Genomic DNA, 21,658 nt, shown 5'->3' with positions numbered 1-21,658 from the left:
TTGGCCGTGAGCGGGGATTGAATTATCTCCCAGTAAAGAGTCAGTCTCCACTGTATTTTGTAGGCATTCTTTTAAATTGGGTTTTTAAAAAATTAGATTACCCCAAAGTGTCACACAATTCTTAGATGGCTGAAACTATCACCTTTGAATTCCCTTACCATTACAAGAATATACTTGGAGATGACCTGAAGGTAATTTCTCTGGTAACTGGGGGTAAAAGGGTAGGCACTTGTATAGACAAAGAGTAGTTTTGATGGGGCAAGAAGGCCTCTCTCTCCAACCCGCACCTAGGTATCTGTGTACCAACGGTGGGGCTGCTGCTCCATTTTTGTGTCTTCTAGTCTAAGGGCACACCTTGCTGGAGAAGAGCACCATGATAAAACAGGAACCAGGTGCTCTAGCAGTTGAAAGATCGTCAGAAAAATGCAGGTAATCAGCAACTTAGACCAAACCCTTGGAAAGACAGAGACTTCCTGAGATTTGGGGATGCATGTTGTTTTACTGCTTCCTCAGCATTCACTTGACTAAGGCTCTCCTATATGGATGAGCTCCATGCAGCCAGGTGAAATCAATCTTAGGCTTCCTCTATCATTATGCAAATGTAGGTAATCAAGCATGACTGGCAATAACCAACTATCAGTATACAAGATGTTGCATCACTTTATTTTAATTGCATGATTTATCAGAACAACAACTATTAACATACAAAGTACCATTCAGTTCAGCTGCAGGTATAGGCAGTGATAAGTATCTAATTCTTAGAAGAATCACTTACTCCCACAATCTGTCCAGACACATTAATCTAAGGACAAGTTTATAAATAGCAAACATGATTTTCACATTGCAGTGTTCTCAAGAATGTATATACAAGTGGGTAGTCCTGTTGATGGGATGTTTTCCCGAGTTTTTTTCTGTTCTTGATGTGTTCATTCTCTTGACCCTGGTAGAGATAGTTCTTTCTTTCCACAGAGCAGATTTTCTTTTGTCATCCACCATTGACAATACTCTGTGAATTAATATTACTTGTTACATTTATGAAATGGCAATATTTGGATTGTAATAGCTCTTCAGTACGATTCCTTGTGTCTTCTGGTAAGTCTCCGCGTTATCAGAGAGCTTTTAGTTATAATCACTTTCCTGCAACAACAGCCAAACTCAATCATTGAGTTTCAGTGTGACACACCCTCTTTGTAGCTTGTTGGGTTAACCCTTGGCTTCAAGTCCTGGTGATGTAATGAGGGTGGGGTGTATTGGCAATCAGTACATTTCCTTATCACAATTTACAGTCATTGAAAATCATGCTGTCATTAATCCCAGTCTGACATACCTTTTCTCAAATATTCACAGTGCAGTGTTTTTGTGGCCTAACAAAATTTTTCTCATGTCATTAAAAATAAACATTTTTATAAAAATATAACACTTTAAATGTTTACATTGACAAAACCAGTTAGAGTAACCTACACCACATGCACTATACAGTAGTAAGCACAAAATTCCACAGAATGAAACATCACAAAGTCCTGCTCAGGGTGGCTATTCCATCCAGGTGAAATAGCTGGGATTTTCAATTGCCTTTTTCATTTGTTTGTTTCTAAAGTATGTTTTGCTTAACACAAAACACACGCTAATGCAAAATAAAACTCCCCAAAAGTTTTGTTTCCAATTGCTTGTGAGGTGGGAAGCTGACACCGAGACAGAGGCTAATCTTTTCAATCCATCCACCCTTTCTTTGCTCTACCTATGAGCTGTGATTGGAACCAATGAACCTTTTAGTAAGATGTATCCTGCTTTACAAACATGCTGACTTACCTTTAAAAATATTTATCAACAAATTACTTGTCTTATTTTGAGTCGTCATTTAAAAAAATACACACAAAACATCTACATGTTCACATTCATTAGATCAGAGTAGCATCATTCTCGAACAGTGGGTTTTTATATGACAACTAAATATTTCATGATGACTAAATTATTTCATACAAATCTTCTCAATGTCATCTATGTACAATACATCCTGTTCATTTATAAGCACATTTTGTGTGATGCTATTTTGAAACTTTGACTGTATTGCCTATAAATATTCTTCCAACCAAAGGAATGTCTATACAAAAATTTAAAAGGGCTGGGTGCAGTGGCTCATGCCTGTAATCCTAGCACTTTGGGAGGCTGAGGTGGGTGGATTTCTTGAGTCCAGGAGTTTGAAACCAGCCTTGGCAACATGGCAAAACCCCGTCTCTACAAAAAATACAAATACTAGCCGGGGATGGTGGTGTGTGCCTGTAGTCCCAGCTATTTGGGAGGCTTGAGTCTGGGAGGTGGAGGTTGCAGTGTGCTATGATCATGCCACTGCACTCCAGCCCCGGCAACAGAGCGAGACCTTGTCTCAAAAAACAAACAAACAAAAATTTAAAAGGGAATGTTTATCTAATGGGTGAATGACACCATCAGTAATGAAAAATGTTATTGATCATACAACACACAAAAGTTTTTTGAAACAGTAGAATTCTAAATGAGTGGCCTGTTCTGGGGCTGCCACGCCTGTTCTGAACATTGCTATCTCTTCTGAGTTTTCTGTGATCGAGAAGCCCTCAAAATTCACTGCTTCAGATTCCTGTATGAAGTCAAGTGGCACCTGATTTTTAAAGAATTCAACCCAGAATTCAAGTTTTGGGACTCCAATATGACAGGAGTGTTGTCACGGCTGCGGGCCGTTGGTCGGTGGCCTGTGGGACCAAGCCTCTGGTTCTGATGCTCTGTCAGATAAGAAATTCCTTAGAATCCAGTAATTTAAATAACAATACAAGTCCTATAATAGTGCAATTTTGGCAAGAGCAAAGAATATCGATGGCCTTTTAAAGGTCAGGCAGTGAAAAAACCATTGGACAAAGTGTGGACTGTTGCTTTGACATATTACTAGCGCTATGATGTCTCCCAGAAGGAGGCTGGTCATGTGTCCACCTCGTCATCAGCGTTATCTTCTGATGACAACAGAGAAGGATATGGAGCGACACATTTTACGTTCACATAAGTAGCGTTTACATGGACGTAGTGCTCCCCAATGAAAGTAGAGAAGATCGCTGATATCCGGGACACCAGTTCAGAAAAGGATGGGCGCATTTCTGCTTTAGGGTGCCAGCATTTTAGCATTACTTCATATCTGTTTCAAAAAGAAAGAAATGCTGTAAGAGACCCTTTGAAGGCAGGCATTTCTGTAAAAGTAAAGAATGTAAGAGGTACAGAAAGACTACTTACAAGGGGTCTGGGCAGTATTCAGGTTGTAGGAGCCTTCTCCCTTGCAACAAGTAAACAGTTATATCAAAGGTGTTCACGTCAGGATAGGGTGGGGCTCCTCTTGTCATGAGCTCCCAGAGGAGCACACCAAAGGACCACTAGTAAAACAAGAAACAGGACAGTCCAGGTGAGAGATGTGACCATAGAAATACGAAAGGAAATCAGGAGGTCTTGGTAACTAAACTTGGCTTTACATATTCAATATGGTTTCTGTTTTGGGCAACAATTTTCTTAAAGGCAATTATTAAGTTATACATTTCATGACTTGTTTAAACAGGTAAGGTTTAGAGTTTCCAAAAAGAATATCTGAAGTCCACATGATGACGAAGATTCCATCTGTAGTTAGTAGAATACCTCTTCCAAATTCTCTCCTGCAGTTTCAAAGCACTAACATGTTTCTATCCTTTTCTTTTCTGAGAGCTTCGCTACAATTGTACATTACTTGTAAAAGAAGAAGAAAGCCTCCCAAAATTTAAATTTGTGTGGTTTCAAAATGAACATAAGTACTCTTTAAGAAATGTAACCACATTGAAAGGTTAATATTAAAAGGGAAGATCTAAATCTGCATAAGTAAAAATCCATATTAAAAATCAGAAATAATAAAACTGCAGGCAACAAGTCTCTCTATTGAAAATTAATTTCAATAAAACTGTCACATGAAAATGTTAAAGTACTAGATTCTTATAAAATAGCCATATCAGTACTATATAGGAAGATCACAGGGACACGGAGAGGTTAAATGACTTGCTAAAATTCCCCAATACATCTGAATCCACAATGGGATAAACATTTAAGAGTTCCTGACCCTTAGGTCTTGTTTGGTCTACTGAACTTCACTAAACATGCAATTTCTTGATTTAAAACACTGTGCTCAGGATACACCAGGTCATACATATTATCTCCCCCGGACATGTGCCCACGCAAGAATGACACTAGGAGAGTCAGCATGGCCTGAGGCTGCCCCTGTGGAGAGCACCTGGGGGACAGTTCTTGCCCAGCAACACTTCCAGGCCACTCTAAGAGTAGGAAGCATAAGGAGGAAGAAATGAAGGAAGCTTGGAGCAGAAGGAAAATCCACATCCGACAGCTGGAGTAGGAAAACATAAAACTGAGAGGCAAGTGTAGCTTGTAGTACCCAGCACGAAGGAGAATAAAGCCTGCCTTTGAACACTGCGACTGAAAGAAAGAAATGAGGTAGATGCTGTAATTGCTGATATGAATTTCCACTAATGACTTCTTTGCCCAAGTGCAAGAACCCTTGAAGGCTGCTGACTGCCTTGATCTCAACAGAAAACTCAAACCCCTTGCCAGAAGGGAGCTACGGGACTTTGCTGTCTAATTCAGCTTTGCAAAACAGAAGTTTTCAAAGCCTGAAAATCTTAGCAATCACTTCTGACAACATCATTGTGTTAACTTTCAAGTCCCAGAATATGCACTAATATTTAAAATCAATTTAACAAGTATCAATTGACCCTTGATCACATACGAGTAGGGTACTGTTCACGTTACTAGATAGGTCCCAGGGCTGAATGAACAGGGTTAACAGAATTGTGCAGGTAACTGTCACACAGGACAATAAGATAATGGCTGTAATATAGAGCAGTAACATCAAAGAGGTACAAAGGTTGCCAAAAGTCAAAGAGATAATAGTAGGGTACTGAGAAAGGCTGCAGGAAAAGAGTGACAGTAAGGTGGGTCTTGAGGAACAGGGAGACTTTATTTTACAGGTGCAGGTAATATGAGGGCAGAGAGACAGTTTTGGAGGGAGGGGGTGGGGCCAGTTGTAAGAGTACACATGTGTTCTTTCTTTCTTTTTTTTTTTTTTTTGAGATGGAGTTTTGCTCTTTTGCCCAGGCTGGAGTGAAGTGGTGCAATCTTGGTGCACTGCAACCTCTTCCTCCCGGGTTCAAGTGACTCTCCTGCCTCAGCCTCCTGAGTAGCTGGGATTATAGGAGCCCACCACCATGCCCGGCTAATTTTTGTATTTTTAGTAGAGAAGGGGTTTTGCCATATTGGCCAGGCTGGTCTCGAACTCCTGACCTCAGGTGATCCACCCTCCTCTGCCTCCCAAAGTGCTAGGATTACAGGCATGAGCCACCATGCCTGGCTGCATATGTGTTCTTATTAAACCATAAGTATAATAGTTCACGTTGCTTGACATGTTGGAGTAGGGGAAGAGATTAGGAACCCATAAGATTGAAATGAGTCTGTGCTGTGGAGGTTTTTAAATGTTCAAAGTGGGTTAGGCAGGGCAGGACAAGGTGGTTCACGTCCGTAATCCCAGCACTAATGCATGCCGAGCTTAATACCTAGGGGATGGGTTGACAGGTGCAGCAAACCACCATGGCACACGTTTACCTATGTAACAGATCTGCACATCTTGCACATGTACCCTGGAACTTAAAATAAAATAAAAGTGGTTCAGATGGTAAATTTTATGTATTTTTTTGCCACAATAAAAAAGGAATGAATTACTGATACATTGCTACTACTGATACAACAACATGGATGGCTTTCAAATGTAATATGCGAAGTAAAAGGAGACAGACTCATAAGACTACTGACTGCATGATTCCATTTATATGACATTTTAGAAAAAGTAAAACTCTAGAGACAGAAAATAAATCTGATTTTCTGATTTCCAGGTCCTGGGAATAGGGTAGAGGTTGACTACAAAGGAGCATAAGAAAATTTTCTGGGATGATGAAACCGTTCTATGACCTGATAGTTAGAGTGGTGGTTACACAACTGCATGCATTTGTCAAAACTTGAAGAACTGAACACTAAAAAGAATGATGAGTGGGTAGATTACACAATGGTGATGCCATTAATCGAAGCCAGGAGGTGAGAAATTGAGGGTTTGGCAGGAAAGAATTTGATTTTGAACGTGGTAAATTTGTGACATTGATGATGACATCCAGGTAGAGAGAATCAAAGGTGGTTATTGATGGGACTGGTTCCAATTGTTGGTGGAGGATGTCCAGGGAGACAGCTACATCTGAGAGAAGGAAGAGAGAAGGAAGAGAAGCCATTGAGGATAAAGAAAACAACCTAGAAGCAGGAGGAACACCAGAAGGCTCGGTGTCCCAGAAACCAAAGGAAGAGGAAATTTCAAGAAAAATGAGCATTACGATAATGTTAAATACTTCAGAAAGATGAGGCAGATAAGAGCTGAGAACAAGGAAGTCAATACACAGTTTAATGGAAGAACTTGTATTAAGTGTGAAACAATGTGTAATACAATTGCAATACCCATTGCAAAAGGGATCAGAGGAGGGTGTGAGTGATTTCAAGTGTAGTGACACTCCGATTTTGTTTGAATGGACTTAAAGAGTATTCAGACTTTAGCCAAACTCCATTTTGGCATTTTCTAGAAAGAAAACCCAATCTACAAGCAGGCAAGTTTTTGGTCATAGGTTTCAACATACACACAGCTCATTACATGCTTTTGGAAATGTTCCATGTCAACATTCAAGATTCTGCTGTCCTGGAAGTAAAACACTGTGCAAATTTATCCACGCAGTCAGTAACCATTTCCCAAAGCAGCATTACGTACAGATTATTTAGCTTCAGCCTTTATGTAGCACAACATAGTGTCTTTCAATGAGAGCGAGAGAGAAATAGCACCATCCTATCTACAGAAACCTACGTAAATTTCCAGTCAAGTATATGAGTGACTGTGGCTATGGGGGAAGCCTTGGCCTCTTGCTGTCTGTGTGTGTTTGTTGGGGAGGTGGCGGTATTGTTGTGTGTATGTGGCTGTCAAGAAACTTAGAATCCCAACACTTGCCGTAAACATCCAAAATTTCATCAGGCTCTTTTATATAAATCAGCTTTTTTGAGGTATAATTTATAGATCACAAAATTCACCAATTTTAAGTGATTGGTGATGTTTAGTAAATTAAAGTGATTAAATGATGTTTAGTAAATTTATATAGATGTGCAGCTATCATATCATCACAGTCCAGTTTTAGGTCATCTCAACATTCCAGAAAATTCTCTCATGTCCATTTGTGGTTTATCTTCACTCCTTCTCTTGGCCCCAAGCAACCAGTGATTTGTTTTCTGACTCTATAGTTCTGCCTCTTTCTAGAAATTTCATATAAATGGAACCATTCAACATGTAATTTTTTTATCTGCCTTTTTTCACTTAACAATGTTTCTGAGGTTTATCATACTGTAGTAGGCATCAGTAATTCCTTTATGTTGATGAATGGTTTAGTCCACTGTATGGACACAACACATTTTGTTTATCCATTCACTAGTTGATGGACATTAAGATTGCTTCTGGCTTTTGGCTATTATGAAGAGAACTACTGTGATCATTCATGTACAAATCTTTATGTAGGCATATGTTTCATTTCATGTGTTCATGAGCTAGCTATTCATACATCTCTTTGGTAAAATGTCTATTCAAATCTTTTGCTTACTTAAAAAAATTGAGTAATTTTGCCTTTGCTATGGTTTGAATGTGTCTCCCAAAGTTCATGTGTTGGACACTTAATCCCCTCCCAATGCAACAGTGTTCAGAGGAGGGACCTTTAAGAGGGAATTAGGTCATGAGGCTCTACTCTCATGAGTGGATTAATGTCATTATCTTGGGAGTTACTTCATTATTGTGGAAGGGGGTTTGTTGTAATAGAGAGTCTGGTCACCTCTTGCTCTCTCTTGCACTCTCTCACACCCATGTGATGCCTTCCACCATGTTATGACACAGCAAGAAGACCCTCAGTAGATGTGCCCCCCTTGATCTTAGACTTCCTGGCCTCCAGAACTGTGAGCCAAATACATTTCTGTTCATTATAAACCACCCAATTTGTGGTGTTGTGTTATAGCAGCACAAAACAGATTAAGACAGTCTTATTGAGTTGTAAGGGTTGGCTCGGGCTTTTAATGGCAGACTAACACTCAAGTCTGAATGAACAGCATGTTCTTGGAGGATGGGTTAATTCTCCCTATCTTTTGCCTTTACCTGCCACTGTCACTAACATGTCCCCAGTCTCCCTCTCTAGCATCCACTTCTTTCATCTCTTTCAGAATCTTTCGGGATCAAAATACCAGGCATTAAGCTCTACCCTGCACTATCACTTTCTCTTATCAGTCTCATGCATGCTGAAGTCCTGGTCCTCCATCATGACCTGTGACCTACTTACTTATTGAAAACAAACCCCCAGTCACTTCAACTTATTCTCTAATAGCTCCCCTACCTCCTCACAGGAACTGAAACTCAGCTTTCACTTGAAGCCACAATTTCTTTGAAACTCTTGCCAATAGGGGCCACACCTTTCCCTCTTGCTGATTCACAGAGAGGTGGATGAGATGACTTCTTGCTTCCCATGTCACACTCAGATCTCTATCCCACCATCTCTCAAAAGCTACCAACCCTTTCTCTTCAAGTGCATGTCCCCCGTGAACATTATTTTCTGACTACCTTGTTTGCACATTTTTCTTTTTTAGTTGTTATCCTCAAGGACTGAAACATCAAATGTTTCTCTACCTCCAGACATCACAGTCCTCCGACTTACAACATGTGAATAGAATAAGTGTACTCTCCAGTCCGTTCAACACCTGGGCTCCTCAGCACACTCTAGACTGCCAAAGCACTCAAGTTACTCAGCTTCCAAGACCCTTCTGGTGTACTGAGTAGCAGTTGGCTCTGTTGAGCATCCAAATTCTCCTTGAAAATTTCTCTTCCTCTGACTTTCACGGTGGTCTCTGCTCCTGGGTCCCTTACCTCACTGCTTTTCTCTTTCACTTTGTATACGTAGGTTCTATTGAATAATTGCTTTTGGACTCTCAAAAGCATATTCCCAGCCTTGACCCCTGCTATGGACTGAATTGTGTTCCCCGGAAATTCATATGTTGAAGTTCTAAGCCACAGTGTGACAATGTTTAACGATGGGGTCGTTTAGAGGTAATTCAGTTTAGATAAGGTCATGAGGGTGGGCCTTCATGCTGGGATTCGTGCCCTTTTAAGAAGAGATACTAGAGAGCTGGCTCTCATTCTTTTCCTTTCAAGTCGTCTTAGAGAATGATTGGTATGGTTTGGATTTGTGTCCCCATTCAAATCTCATGTTGAATTTTAATCCCCAGTGTGGGAGCTGAGGCCTGGTGGGAGGTGACTGCATCATGGAGGTAGATTTCTCCCTTTAGTGCTGTTCTCACGATAAAGTTCTAAGGAGATCTGGTTGTTTAAAAGTGTGTGGCACTTCTCCCCTTGGTGAGAGCTTGTCCCCATCTTGGTCCTGCTCCTGCCATGTAAGATGCCTGCTCCCGCTTTGCCTTCTGCCATGGGTAAAAAGTTCCCTGAGACCTCCCCTCAGTGCTGGGGTATTGCCAGGTGGGACTGTGAGAAGAGGGCCACCATCTTCCATTCCCCAGAATGGCAGATCTACCAACAACTTGCACCCTGTGCCTGGAAAAGCTGCAGGCACTCAATGCCAGCCGATGAAAGCAGCCATGGGGCTGAGCCCTGCAGAGCCACAGGGGCAGAGCTGCCCAAGACCTTGGGAGCCCATCCTTTGCATCGGTGTGCCCTGGATATGAGACATGGAGTCAAAAAAATTATTTTGGAGCTTTAAGATTTAATAACTGCCTTGCTGGGTTTCGGACTTGCATATTTTGGCCAATTTCTCCCATTTGGAATGGGAGCATTCACCCACTGCCTGTACCCTCATTGTATCTTGGAAGCAACTAACTTGTTTTTGATTTTACAGGCTCATAGACAGAAGGGACTTGCCTTGTCTCAGATGAGACTTTAGACTTGGACTTTTTAGCTGATGCTGGAATGAATGAAGACTTTGGGGGACTGTTGGGAAGGAATGAATGTGTTTTGAAATGTGAGAAGGACGTGAAATTTGGGAGGAACCAGGGCGGAATGATATGATTTGACTCTGTGTTCCCACCAAACTCTCATGTTAAATTGTAATCCCCGATGCTGAGGCAGGGATGTGGTTGGAGGTGACTGGATCATGGGGGCAGATTTCTTCCTTTGCTGCTGTTCTTGTGATAGAGTTCTCAGGAGATCTGGTTGTTTAAAAGTGCGTGGCACCTCCCCCAGCCTTGTTGGTTGGTCCTGCTCCTGCCGTGTAAAATGCCTGCTCCTATTTTGCCTTCTGCTATAGGTAAAAGCTCCCTGAGGCCTCCCCAGCCATGCTTCCTGTAGAGTCTGCAGAACTGTGAGCCAATTAAATCTCTTTTTATAAGTTACCCAGGCTCAGTATTTCTTTATAGCAGTGCGAGAACAGACTAATACAATGATGAAAGATTGCAGTCTAGTCTGACTACAGTTTTGTTTCCACATTACCAGAGAATAAATTCCATACTCTCTAGTTCGGTTTTCAAGGAACTCTATGACCTAGTATATTTTTCTCAGTTTATTCTCATAACTTCCCTCTGTGTTTTCTGTTCTTGCCAAATGATCAACTAAGTATTGTTTTCTTAGAACTTTACAGGTGCTTATACTTTCCTGCTCTTCTGCCACACGTGGATTGGAATTTCCATTGCCCAGCTGCCCAATTCCAAACCTGCTATCCTTTAACCCAATTCAAATGCCACTTCTCCTTAGGGTGAAAGGGGAATGTGGTGAATCTGGCTGCCCAGGTGAGTATTTCTCACAGCCTCAGCACTCAGGTGCCTGCCTTTTGAGGGCTGGTTCTGTGCAAGAAGGATGGCCTTTGTAGATAAGGGAAGTCACTTTACTAGCTAGGCCCAGGGATCATGCCCTCACTGCTAGACTGCCTCAGTTACAGCTTCCAGACTTCTTGATGTGGAATTCTTGCTCGCCTGGGGCTATGAGAATCAGGGCTCATTCCAGGCCACCTGTGTCACAGTCATTGTTGACCATCTCATCTCTTCCCTTCAGAGCCAAAGTTCTTGGCCGAAAGGGTTCATGCCTGGTTCAGCTCTGGGCTTCCTAATGAGCCAATACGTTGCCCCACTCAACAAATATTTTGAATAAATGAGTGAATTTATGAAAATATACAATGTGTACATATCAGACAAGTTCATTTTTACATATGAAGAAAACTGGAATTGGTGGTGTTGAATTTTTTTTAAATTAAGTAGTGATAAAATTTCAAAAAAAGTTGGATATGAAAGTAAAAGAGGAGAAAGTCAGAGAAACCAATACATTACCACATCTGACTTGGTGGTAAACTTTTGAGTTTGCAGACTTTCCAAAGCCATCCACTTCACTGGCAGCTTTGCACCTGTTTTGTTGTGCACACTATAGTATTCTTTATCATACATGTCTCTGGCAAGACCAAAATCAGCAACCTTGACTGTGAATTTTTCATCCAGCCTACAGAAAGGACAAAAATTATTACCCGTGGTTGAAACAGAATAATTTACAATGATGCTGAATATCTACAGATTAAACAAGCGGCTTCAGTATTTGAAATCCGTAACTTCTGAAGGAAATACTTCATCTAGCCTCTATTGACTAACACTAAATTACAACAGAATTCTTGAATAAAAATGCTTGACATTGACATTGCCAGTTCGACAGGCTGAGGAAAGAGATCATGAATTGTATGGCGTGAGAAAGTCCTTTTTGCTTTAATGTAGATCTGCAGTAGTAAGTTTGTCTCCCCTCTGGGTTTACTTTGGTTGCTAAAGGGAGTACGCCAATTGACTACCCAAGCAATCACCAGTCTTCACTTGTCAACTTATTAGTGATACTCAATTTTATGGGAGAGCATGACAGGGGACTGATACTTTACTTTTTCATTCTTAAATGAGCTAGGTTAGCACACAAAACTCATATATCCCACCACTGAGGTAACAGAGAACTAGAATACACAGTGAAGCATCTAAGAAAAACAGCAAAGTTCAACAAAAATCAATTTCCGCTATCTGGAGCTATGCATCCTCTGTTTAAGCTGGCTTTTATGTTGTTACATTGACCAAAACCAAGGTAGGAAATTAATAGCACAGCTCTTTCATTCACACATACCATAAGTCATGAATCAGTGCTATGCAAGGGAAAACATGAACTCAATTACAAACTGTTGACTGTTGTATTATATAGCCAGGCAGCCAGACACAAATAAAGTTCTTTGTATATTCATTCCCAAATACCATTTTTGGTAGGGCTTCTGCAGGCTGGCTTCAAATCCACTCTTGGGAAGTTGCAATATGTTGGTATTTGTGTTCCCAGCCCTCTCCTTTTCACTGTCAAATGTTGAAGATCAAGTTCTCCCTCCCCAACACTAATGCAGTGTGAAACCACAACATTGAGAGCTACTGGAGGGAAGGACTGAGAAAAGCAAAAGTACACAACAGCTGTTTAAGACCCCCTATGGAGAATCCTTTTAAATTCTCTGTTGGATAAAGTCTGAAAGTCCCACCCACATCCCCAGGGCTTACACATCGATTTAAAATTGTAACAGAAATAAAGGACTTTTGCATGAGAAGAGAAAACAGCCTAAGTAGCATTGAACAGTGGGAAACAGATTCCTCCTTGTCACTTAATTTGGACTGTGGGCACAGAGATTCTAATACTTACATACAGTTTCTTGCAGCCAAGTCTCTGTGGACAAACTTTTTGCTTGCAAGATATTTCATGCCTTTGGCTACTTGAAGACCAAAGCCAATAAGATCTTTTACAGTTGGATTCTGCAATCAAAGAGAGTTAGAAAAGCATAAGCTAAGCATCTACTGTTCTAATTTTGATCTTAGAATTCTGAAATGTTTATTTATAAAAAATTATTTTGTCTCAGAAATTAGTTTGGGCTTGGTGGCTCAAGCCTGTAATTCCAAAACTTTCAGAGGCCAAGGCAAGAGGATGGCTTGAGGCCAGGATTTTGAGATCAGCCTTGGCTACACAGTGAGATCCTGTCTTTACTTCCATCCACCGTCCACAAAAAAATTAGCTTGGTGTGGTAGTGTGCACGTGTAGTCCCAGCTGCTTAGGAGCCTGAGGAGGGAGGATCACTTGAGCCCAGGAGTTGGATACTGCAGTGCACTATGACTGTGCCACTGCACTCCAGCCTGGGCGACAGACACCTTGTCTCCAAAACCAAAAAACAAAACAACAACAACGAAAAGTGTGCCCCATTGACAGATCAACCATTTGTTAAGTATTTATTGTATGCAAAACACCAGGCTAGTTGTTTTCATAAATTACAGCTACTTCTGCACTTCTGTCAGGCAGGTGTTATAGGCTCCATTTTCCAGATGGGAAAATGGAGATGTTTTAAAATGTGGTTTCATTATTTTCCAGGTATGATGAGGCCAACAGAACAGGAGACCAATGCCATTGAAAAGATAGTTTACTACTCACAGTTTGCAAGAGGAGGGGGAACACCCTGTCATGCAGGGTCACATGGGGGAAGCCCTGGGGTCTGGAGGCAGGGAGAGTGAGGGGAGAAACATGAGCAAGAGCCTTCACTGTGGTTTCCCTGGGAAGAAACTGGTAAGGCAGGGTAAGCAGGTTTGGAGCTGGCCAATCTGGAGTATTTCAGCAGGCTCCGAAGACAGTTCTAGTTGTCTGGAACTGGGCCCTGGGGTGATTAGGGCAGGTGGATAGTGGCCCAAAGCGTAAGAGTCTGATAAAGGAGGAGGTTAGGTAAGGGCTCTGGATTGGTTGGTTTGCACAAGGCAGGTATGCTTTGAAGGCAAGTTGTTTACTATTTGTAGGAATTAGCTAGCCCTGGGAGGGACAGTTCCTCCAGGGTCAGTAAGGCCCAAGATGTCAGAACATCAGAAACACGCTGTGAATAGAGGAGGCTCAGAAAGAAATCAACCCAAACCACTCAGCTCTCAAGTCTGGTGATGTCACTGGCTGGCAATCAGGAACGGGGTATTCTCCTTCAACAGTCACTGAGGAGTTTGTCAGTGCAAGATGTAGTCAGTGGGAATCCTGCAAAAGGGCTGTAGCCCCCCTCAATGCACACAGCATAGAGAAAGGCCAGTTTCTGGTTTTAGGTTTCTCTTTAAGACACATCTGGGTTTGTGGTTGTTCTCAGTATCAACTCCTTGGATTAAAAAAGGCCATGGCACTATTCTGTTCTGGATAACAAGAAATCTCTATCATGCTTTAATCCTGGGGTAGCAGTACCCTAGAGAAGGTAGTACCTCCAGCCACATTAATCCATCAGGGTAATAACAAAAGTTGAAGCGGGAAAGTGGAGTCTGTCAGGGCAGCTGTGTGCTTTGTAAGGTCAATTCGCCTTATCTGCAAAAGTTCACTACCAGGGAATGTTTTATTCTTTTGGCTGAGTAGTATCTCATTACTCTCCTAGAGCTTATTTTCTCTGATAATTTGACCCCATATTTATAAAGTTGCTTTTGATCAACTTCATTATCTCCCACAGAGACTTGGAGAGCAGGAACAAAGACAGAGCCTGAGGCCATCTATGAATTCAGTTCTTGAGATTCTTCTTCCCACCCTCCCTTGTCCTGGCCTGGCGACTTTTAAGTCCTGGCATAAATGTCATGAAAAGAATCTACCACTTGCAAGAACCTAAGAACCTCGTTTTGTAACCCTTAGCTGATTCATTCAATAACTATTTACTGACAGTCTATGTGCTAAACACTGTTTTAGGTGTTGGAGCCATAGCGGTGAACAAAATACACAAAAATCCTACCCTCATGAGCTTCCATTCTAATGGGATGAGGTTGTGTGTACATATATATGCTTATATGTACATCTATATAGCTATTGTTTATTTGTTTATTATCTACTAACAGTGCTATTCAATAGAAATATAAAGCAAGTCACACACGTAATTTAAAATTTTCTAGTAGCCATACTCAAAAATAAAAAGAAACAGGTGAAATTAATTTTCACAATATATATTTCAACCCCAAAAATCCAAAATATTTCAGCATGTAATCAATATAAACAACTACTAGTGAGATATTTCACCTTTTTTTAATACTAAGTATTCAGAATCTGGGATGTATTCTACACCATACATCACACTTCAGTTCAAACTAGCCTCCTTTTACATGTGGTTCATGGCCATAGTATTGAACAGCTCAGGCCTTGTGTATCAGATGATGGTAAGTGTGATGGGGGAAAATACAGCAGGGAAGAGGAGTCTGTAGCCATGAGGGTGGGTGGTCAGTTGCAATTTTTAAACAGATTAGGGAAGGCTTATGTTGAAGATGACATTACGGCCAAGAGCTGAAGAAGATGAGGAAGTGAGATATGTGGCTATTTGCGGGGAGAGTGTTCCAGGCCGAGGGAGCACAAGTGCAAAGGTCCTGAGGTATGAGAGTGGATGGCAAGGGCGAGGAACAGCAAGGGACGCACCTGGAGTTAGTTTTTCAATGCCTTCTAGAGTTAACATTCCATATGGGCTGAAGCTTGCTCAGCTTCCACTTCTCCTGTGCTGTGCACAGTTTCTGGCACACAGTAGACATGCAAAGATGACTAAATGTCCCTATCAGGGGGAAGGTAGAACAAGGTTGCTTGCAGAGCAAGTGAGAATCACCGGTCCAGGAAACCCTTCCGGGTGTCACTATTTCCCACCAGGATAGAAGACTTTGAGGTACATTGAATGATGCTAACATTTTAAATGTGCATCTTTGGCTACTAGCTTTTTAAAGACTCACAGCAGGCCTATTTTGAAGGGATGGCTGGCTTACAGCTAGTCTGCCAGTCAGTAAGCTTGGCAGTCAACTTACATGAGTCTCATTTCGAATGAAATTTCGAAGATCTCCATGTTTCATGTAGGGTAGGACCACCAGCGGAGACCCTTCACTTCGCAGGCAGATTCCCAGGAGCGAGAGGACATTGGGATGACTAAAATCTTTCATGATGATTCCCTCGGTCAGAAACTGGGAAACTTCTCCTATGTCAGTGATTCCTAAGAAATCCAGTGGTGGAGACATTAACTTCATTATGGAACAGTGAATACTTTGTCAAATTTAGATAGGAAGAGCAATGAAATGGAAAGCCATACAGTTAGCATCTTGTCCTGAGGGTTTGACTGCAGAGTGTTCATTTTATAACACATCTGAGTGAATGATGCCACTCTGCACTATGCCTTCCAGTCACCTACACCCACTTTTGCAAGATAGTGTCCAGTCAGCCACCAGACTGTCTCCTATAAACTTGGTGCAAAGTTTGTACTTAGGTTTCATAAAGACTGTACCTTTATTTCCCTCATGGTCAGACTTCCAACAAAATTAACCATGTAGAACACTATTTAGCATGTCGATTTATATTTTAAAAAGACTGAAATAGTCGTGGCAGTAAAGTATCTTGCAGGAAAACCTTTCATTTGTGCACTTAAAGCTCATTAAGTCCCATGTAAAGTTTGTAGTAAAGTTGGTTACCATTTTTCAGGCTGCTGCAATTTGCAAGCAGAAAATGAGAAATGGGAGTAGAAAATGCAAGCATGTGAGATCTGTCAACACAGGCAGAGCCAGGGACACTATGTATGTGGAGTACACTGTTTGTGTAATATAGTAATTTATGGCTGTAATTATGGTTTGGGGTCACCAATAAAGACTTAGTTTGTATTTGGAAGCATTCCCTTAAACAGAGCATGCATTTCATCTTAAAAAGATTTTCTCAATAACAGCTAAAATTTTAAGTAATGTTCCAGCACTAAAAAGGGGTAAGTTTCATTTATTTAGGAAGTTCATGTATGTGGAATGCCTCATTCTCCAAAAATGTGGATAAATGAGGTATTACCATACTTACAATTTTTCAATTTTTGGCCAGTGTCGTTTTCTCCTGTTTGTCTTATTTCATTTTTTATCTTTTTAATGGAAGTTGTGGTTAAAAAATAATTATAGTAATGCCTCCGGGTAAAATGAGTCATTACTACTGTATGTGCCAACATGCTTCCAATAGTTTCCATAAATGTCACTTGCAAAACAAATATTATAAGCCAAACATAGTTATAGTTAAATGATACTCAGTTCATCCAAGAACCTCATTTCTCTTACCCCCTTACTAATGAGGGCTCTGAGGGATCATTTCAGAGGAAATAGTTCAATAAAAGTCTAGAACAAAACAAATTTTCAGGATTAGGCCCATCATTTCAGTGGTAGCTGATTTTTCCACAAGGGGAAAGTGTAAATCAACATTTTATTATAAGCTAGTTATTAGGTTGCAAACCACAAAAGTATACTCCACGGTTAAATAAAATGCCACTTACTGTTCAAGGATTTCACAGCACAGTGAATTTTCTTGCCATCATTGTCCAACAAAGTCCCATGATATACACAACCAAAATGCCCTGTGCAAAAGAAAGAACTTGGTTAGTACTGCATCACATCTAATTATGAAATCATTATATATCAAGCCTTTTATGAGCTTCGTTTTATTCCTTCTTCTTTCTATACAGCAAAAGAGTATGTTTAAAAAATACTTTCAACAATACCACTGTAGGTGTGTAGGTGTGTTTGTAAACATATATGTAGATGTGACACCTTTCACCCAAGGGTATAAGCAATGTGATGATTTAATTCATGAATAAGTTGTAGGTGATATGACTCATATTAAAGGCTAATCTAATAAAATATTCAACCATAGTGGAACCACTGAAAAGGTGAGTAACATCTGCCTCATCAAATAAATGTATTTTTAAGGATGACATAGTATTTTAAAATATGAAAATAAAGTTAACCCACATGAAGAACTAAGATAAACACGTGAATAAGAACTAAAAGAACACATAAAATAAGCTCCCTATATTCTAATAAACTGAAATGAAATAAAAACGTTACCATTAAAAATAAGATTAGTATTATAGAATAAGGATTTCCCCATTAGTCACTGGTTAATACGTAATCCAGGTTGGCAGAAACCGAAAGGCAGTTGCCCAAATGAAGCCAATTCACCCTGACTCACTTCATCCAGTTCTCTCTGGCTTTGACCACATAATTTTCCCAATGGTAGCCTTTTATCGAGTGGCAGTAATTTTCCCCAGAGGTGCCAAATGTCTAATAGCTGTGTAAGTCATTCACTAATTAATTCATCCAGCTGGCCAAGACACCATGAGTGCCTAGTGTGTGAGTGTCAGGCATTAGGCTACCCTCTAGTAATGCAAAGAAGAATAAAATAAAACCTATGCTTTTGAGTGCTCCTATTCTCCTGGAGAAAAACATATAAATACATAATAGCTAATATTTATAGAGCTGTTAGTGATTATAACTTCAAAAAAATTGCCATTTTAGTACCTTTCATGGTAAAAAATTCGCGTTTTCCAATGTGTAGAATTAGAACACAATTAGTGAGTCCATATACTCTAAAATTGGTGCAATTACTGGGATTTACAGGCCTATGACAGAACTATATATTGCTCTGAAGAGAAACAGAAAGATGTTTGTTAACAGTGAAGCCACTCTTGGGGAAGAAGGAGCACGGGAAGGATTACGTCCTGGGGTGTTTGACAGAAGAATGTGTGGATGCTACCACAGGAAAGTGAGAAGACCTTGTGTTCATATAAGGCAAATCACGCCGTCAGCTTCTCTTGTATCACACTGGCAGATGCCTGTACAACCTCTTGCAGCACATATAGAATAAAAGGGATCAGAGGCCATTTAGTATTAAGGGTAAAAGCTTTTTCGGAAAAAAAAAAAAAAAAAAAAACAAGAAGAGTGAAGTTCATTTCCCGGTTTTTGATTGGTTTCTTTTCCTGCTAAATATTTCCACAAATACTGTTTATGCTAGCTGTTATTGCTGCTCTGGCTAGCTTATTACAAATATTCATTTATCTTTGTATAAAGAAATTGGAGTGCATTGTAGAGATGATATATGTTACTTTAGATCAGGGGAATGCTATAAATTCTCTGTCTTCTGATGCCGTCCAGCAGTGTACAAACTGCTATAAACCAGGCTTCGTAGAGTTGGTCACTGTTCTCAGGGTAAAGAAAGACTGGCGAGAGATTGAATAAAAATACTCAAAATGAAAGGAGTGATATTTATTTAGTTAGTTAGTTACATTTCTTCATTTTTTTGAGACAGAGTCTCATTCTGTCGCCCTGGCTGGAGTGCTGTGGCACAATCTTGGCTCACTGCAACTTCCGCCTCCCAGGTTCAAGCAATTCTCCTTGCCTCAGCCTCCCTAGTAGTTGGGCTTAAAGGCATCCACCACCATGGCTGGCTAATTTTTGTATTTTTTAGTAGAGACGGGGTTTCGCCATGTTGGCCAGGACAGTTTTGAACTCCTGACCTCAGGTGATCTGCCTGCCTTGGCCTCCCAAAGTGCTGGGATTACAGGTGTGAGCCACTGCACTTGGCCCTGAATTTTAGAAGAAAGTAAATGGCACCTTCGAAGAAACTATAGTTGCTAGTATGCACAGGATGAGGATGAACTGTGATTTAGTTCTAATATGTTTGGGAGATTATGCAATTGCTTCCATGCACAGGGGCAAATCCCCACAGATATGATTTACAGGGCTGCATTTCTACAGAACAGAAATCAAGTACACTTGTTATCACTGCTCTGTCAGTTGCTTTCACCATTGTCTAAGTTCCTAATCTGCAAAGGCCAAAGATAAAATGCTTACTGGAAAATCGTATTTAACAAAAAGCTGAGTGGAAATACTTACCTCTTCCTATGACTTCATTGAAATGCACAATCAGGCTACTGGGCCCAATCACTACATGCTGCACTGCCTGGACCAGCTCTGGATTTAGAGCGCTGAGGTCAATGTGGACAGTGTTTTGCAGTAATGGACTGGATATATCAGAGTCCCCACTAGTCAGGATGGGGGACATGTCTGTCAGAGGATACTGCACTTGTCGGCATGAACCGTTCTGAGATGAGTTAGGAAACTGATCTGTAAGATAAAGGAAAATTATTAAAGAACAACAGTAAAACCTCATTTAATGGGGATTGAAACAGGAAGAGCTTTTATAGTGGAATTAGTTTGATAAAGATGATAATAACTTGGGGAAAGATACTGAGTTATATATACAAGCATTTCATAAAATGTTTACAGATTTTCATTTAAGTAGACTAAATATTAACTTTGAAAGCTTTTTACCCTCATTTCCTTAGACATTTCTCTTTTTATCAATAGGAAAAAGCCATGCTTATGGTTTATTTTTGAATATACCATGTCCTTAAGAATGGAAGCAACAAAGGTAGTTGAGCAATTGCCTGATCTCACAAAAATCCAGCTCAAATGTAAGAAAATGAAAAAGATGCCTTTTTGAGAGACTACTATTTATTAATGGAATTAATTACAATTGTGCAAAACCTGTGGATTCCTGGCCAAGGGAAAAATACACATATGATTAGAAGTAAATACTGGTTATATTCCCAGAACTGAAACTTTTTCACATTAGTAGTAAATTCTCCACTGTGCAGTGATGGCACTGGATTTAGTGTTACTGTTGTTTAGAGAAGGCATGTTAGGTCTCGGTTAGTGGACCATCCTTATTGTTTAGTTAAGGGCATTACGAAAGGGGAAAGCATTCTTTGTAAGTTGATCTTTATAACCAAAGCTCTGTAAGAACCTCAGGCAAAGTTCCCTTTTGCAAGGAGAAACGTTTTTCATTTCAGGGGAAGAAATTGTGCTGATAGTCAATTTCTTAATGCCAAATAGGGCCAGGAAGTCATCCTTTCCACTTTCCCTTTCTCTTTCCACTGGGAATTCACACATATCAAGGAGGGGGCATCATAGCCACAGCAACTGACATGAAGATAAACTAGGAATAGTATTGAAATGTATTAGTATGTAACACAGGGAGAGGGTTATGTGGGGGTTCCCTATTGGCACCAAAATATATCGTTTGTTTGCACATAAGCAGGAGAATCAGAATCTGAGAGAAGGGCACAAAAAGAGTGCTGTTAGTACCTTGACTATTCCTAATCCCACTTAAGCATTTTTAGTATTTTCTACAGTGGACAGTTTGATTAATAATAAACGAACTTGGTCAAAAGTGGTTCCAGAAAAGCTTTGGGCATCAATGATTTGGGCACCAGTTATAGTAGACACTAGCCAGAAACAAGACAGGTGCAACCTTTAAAGGGGATGTGGAAGATCTGGGAAGTACCTGAAATGTTGGGTGGGTGAGGAAGGAAGGAGCCTAGCTGAGTACTTGCTCCTTTAATTCCAAGGAGTCAGGGTCTCCAAACCTTCCCCAGGGGACTGGAAATGCCAATCAGCCTCTCTAAACTCAGTTCTTTCATCCTCACTTCCCAAGACTTTGCATCTGGAGATCAGAGCTCTAAATGCTTAAGGGTGCAGACATTGAGGGAAATCCTTGGTGAGACATGAATAAAAGTCCTTTGACATGACAACGTGACTCTTCAGCTAAATTCAAACATATGCAGAAACCAATTGAAACCATCATTGTGCAACCCTGGTGTCACACCACATAGAACTCTAGGTCTCCATGAAAAAGACTGATGAGAATGCTGTCCCCACCAGATGTAGAGAGGAAAGATCT

General features: G+C 40.5%; 1 protein-coding gene across 1 annotated transcript in view; it reads right to left on the bottom strand.

Annotated features, from left to right (window-relative positions):
• Positions 1-642: 642 nt before the first annotated feature.
• Positions 643-21,658, bottom strand: part of MET (MET proto-oncogene, receptor tyrosine kinase) — a 117,226-nt gene continuing 96,210 nt past the window's right edge. The window contains exons 16-22 of the mRNA XM_025379286.1: positions 19,810-20,040; positions 17,412-17,492; positions 15,928-16,109; positions 12,800-12,909; positions 11,428-11,593; positions 3,253-3,389; positions 643-3,157 (exon numbers count right to left, since the gene is read on the bottom strand). Coding sequence (XP_025235071.1) covers positions 2,947-3,157; positions 3,253-3,389; positions 11,428-11,593; positions 12,800-12,909; positions 15,928-16,109; positions 17,412-17,492; positions 19,810-20,040 — 1,118 coding nt within the window. The 3' untranslated portion in view covers positions 643-2,946. The remainder of the gene's footprint in view (positions 3,158-3,252; positions 3,390-11,427; positions 11,594-12,799; positions 12,910-15,927; positions 16,110-17,411; positions 17,493-19,809; positions 20,041-21,658) is intronic.

Source organism: Theropithecus gelada, chromosome 3 (genome assembly GCF_003255815.1).
Source record: "Theropithecus gelada isolate Dixy chromosome 3, Tgel_1.0, whole genome shotgun sequence".
NCBI classification, from domain to species: Eukaryota; Metazoa; Chordata; class Mammalia; order Primates; family Cercopithecidae; genus Theropithecus; species Theropithecus gelada.
Note: the sequence above shows the minus strand (reverse complement) of the source record. Positions and strands in the feature narration are given on the sequence as shown.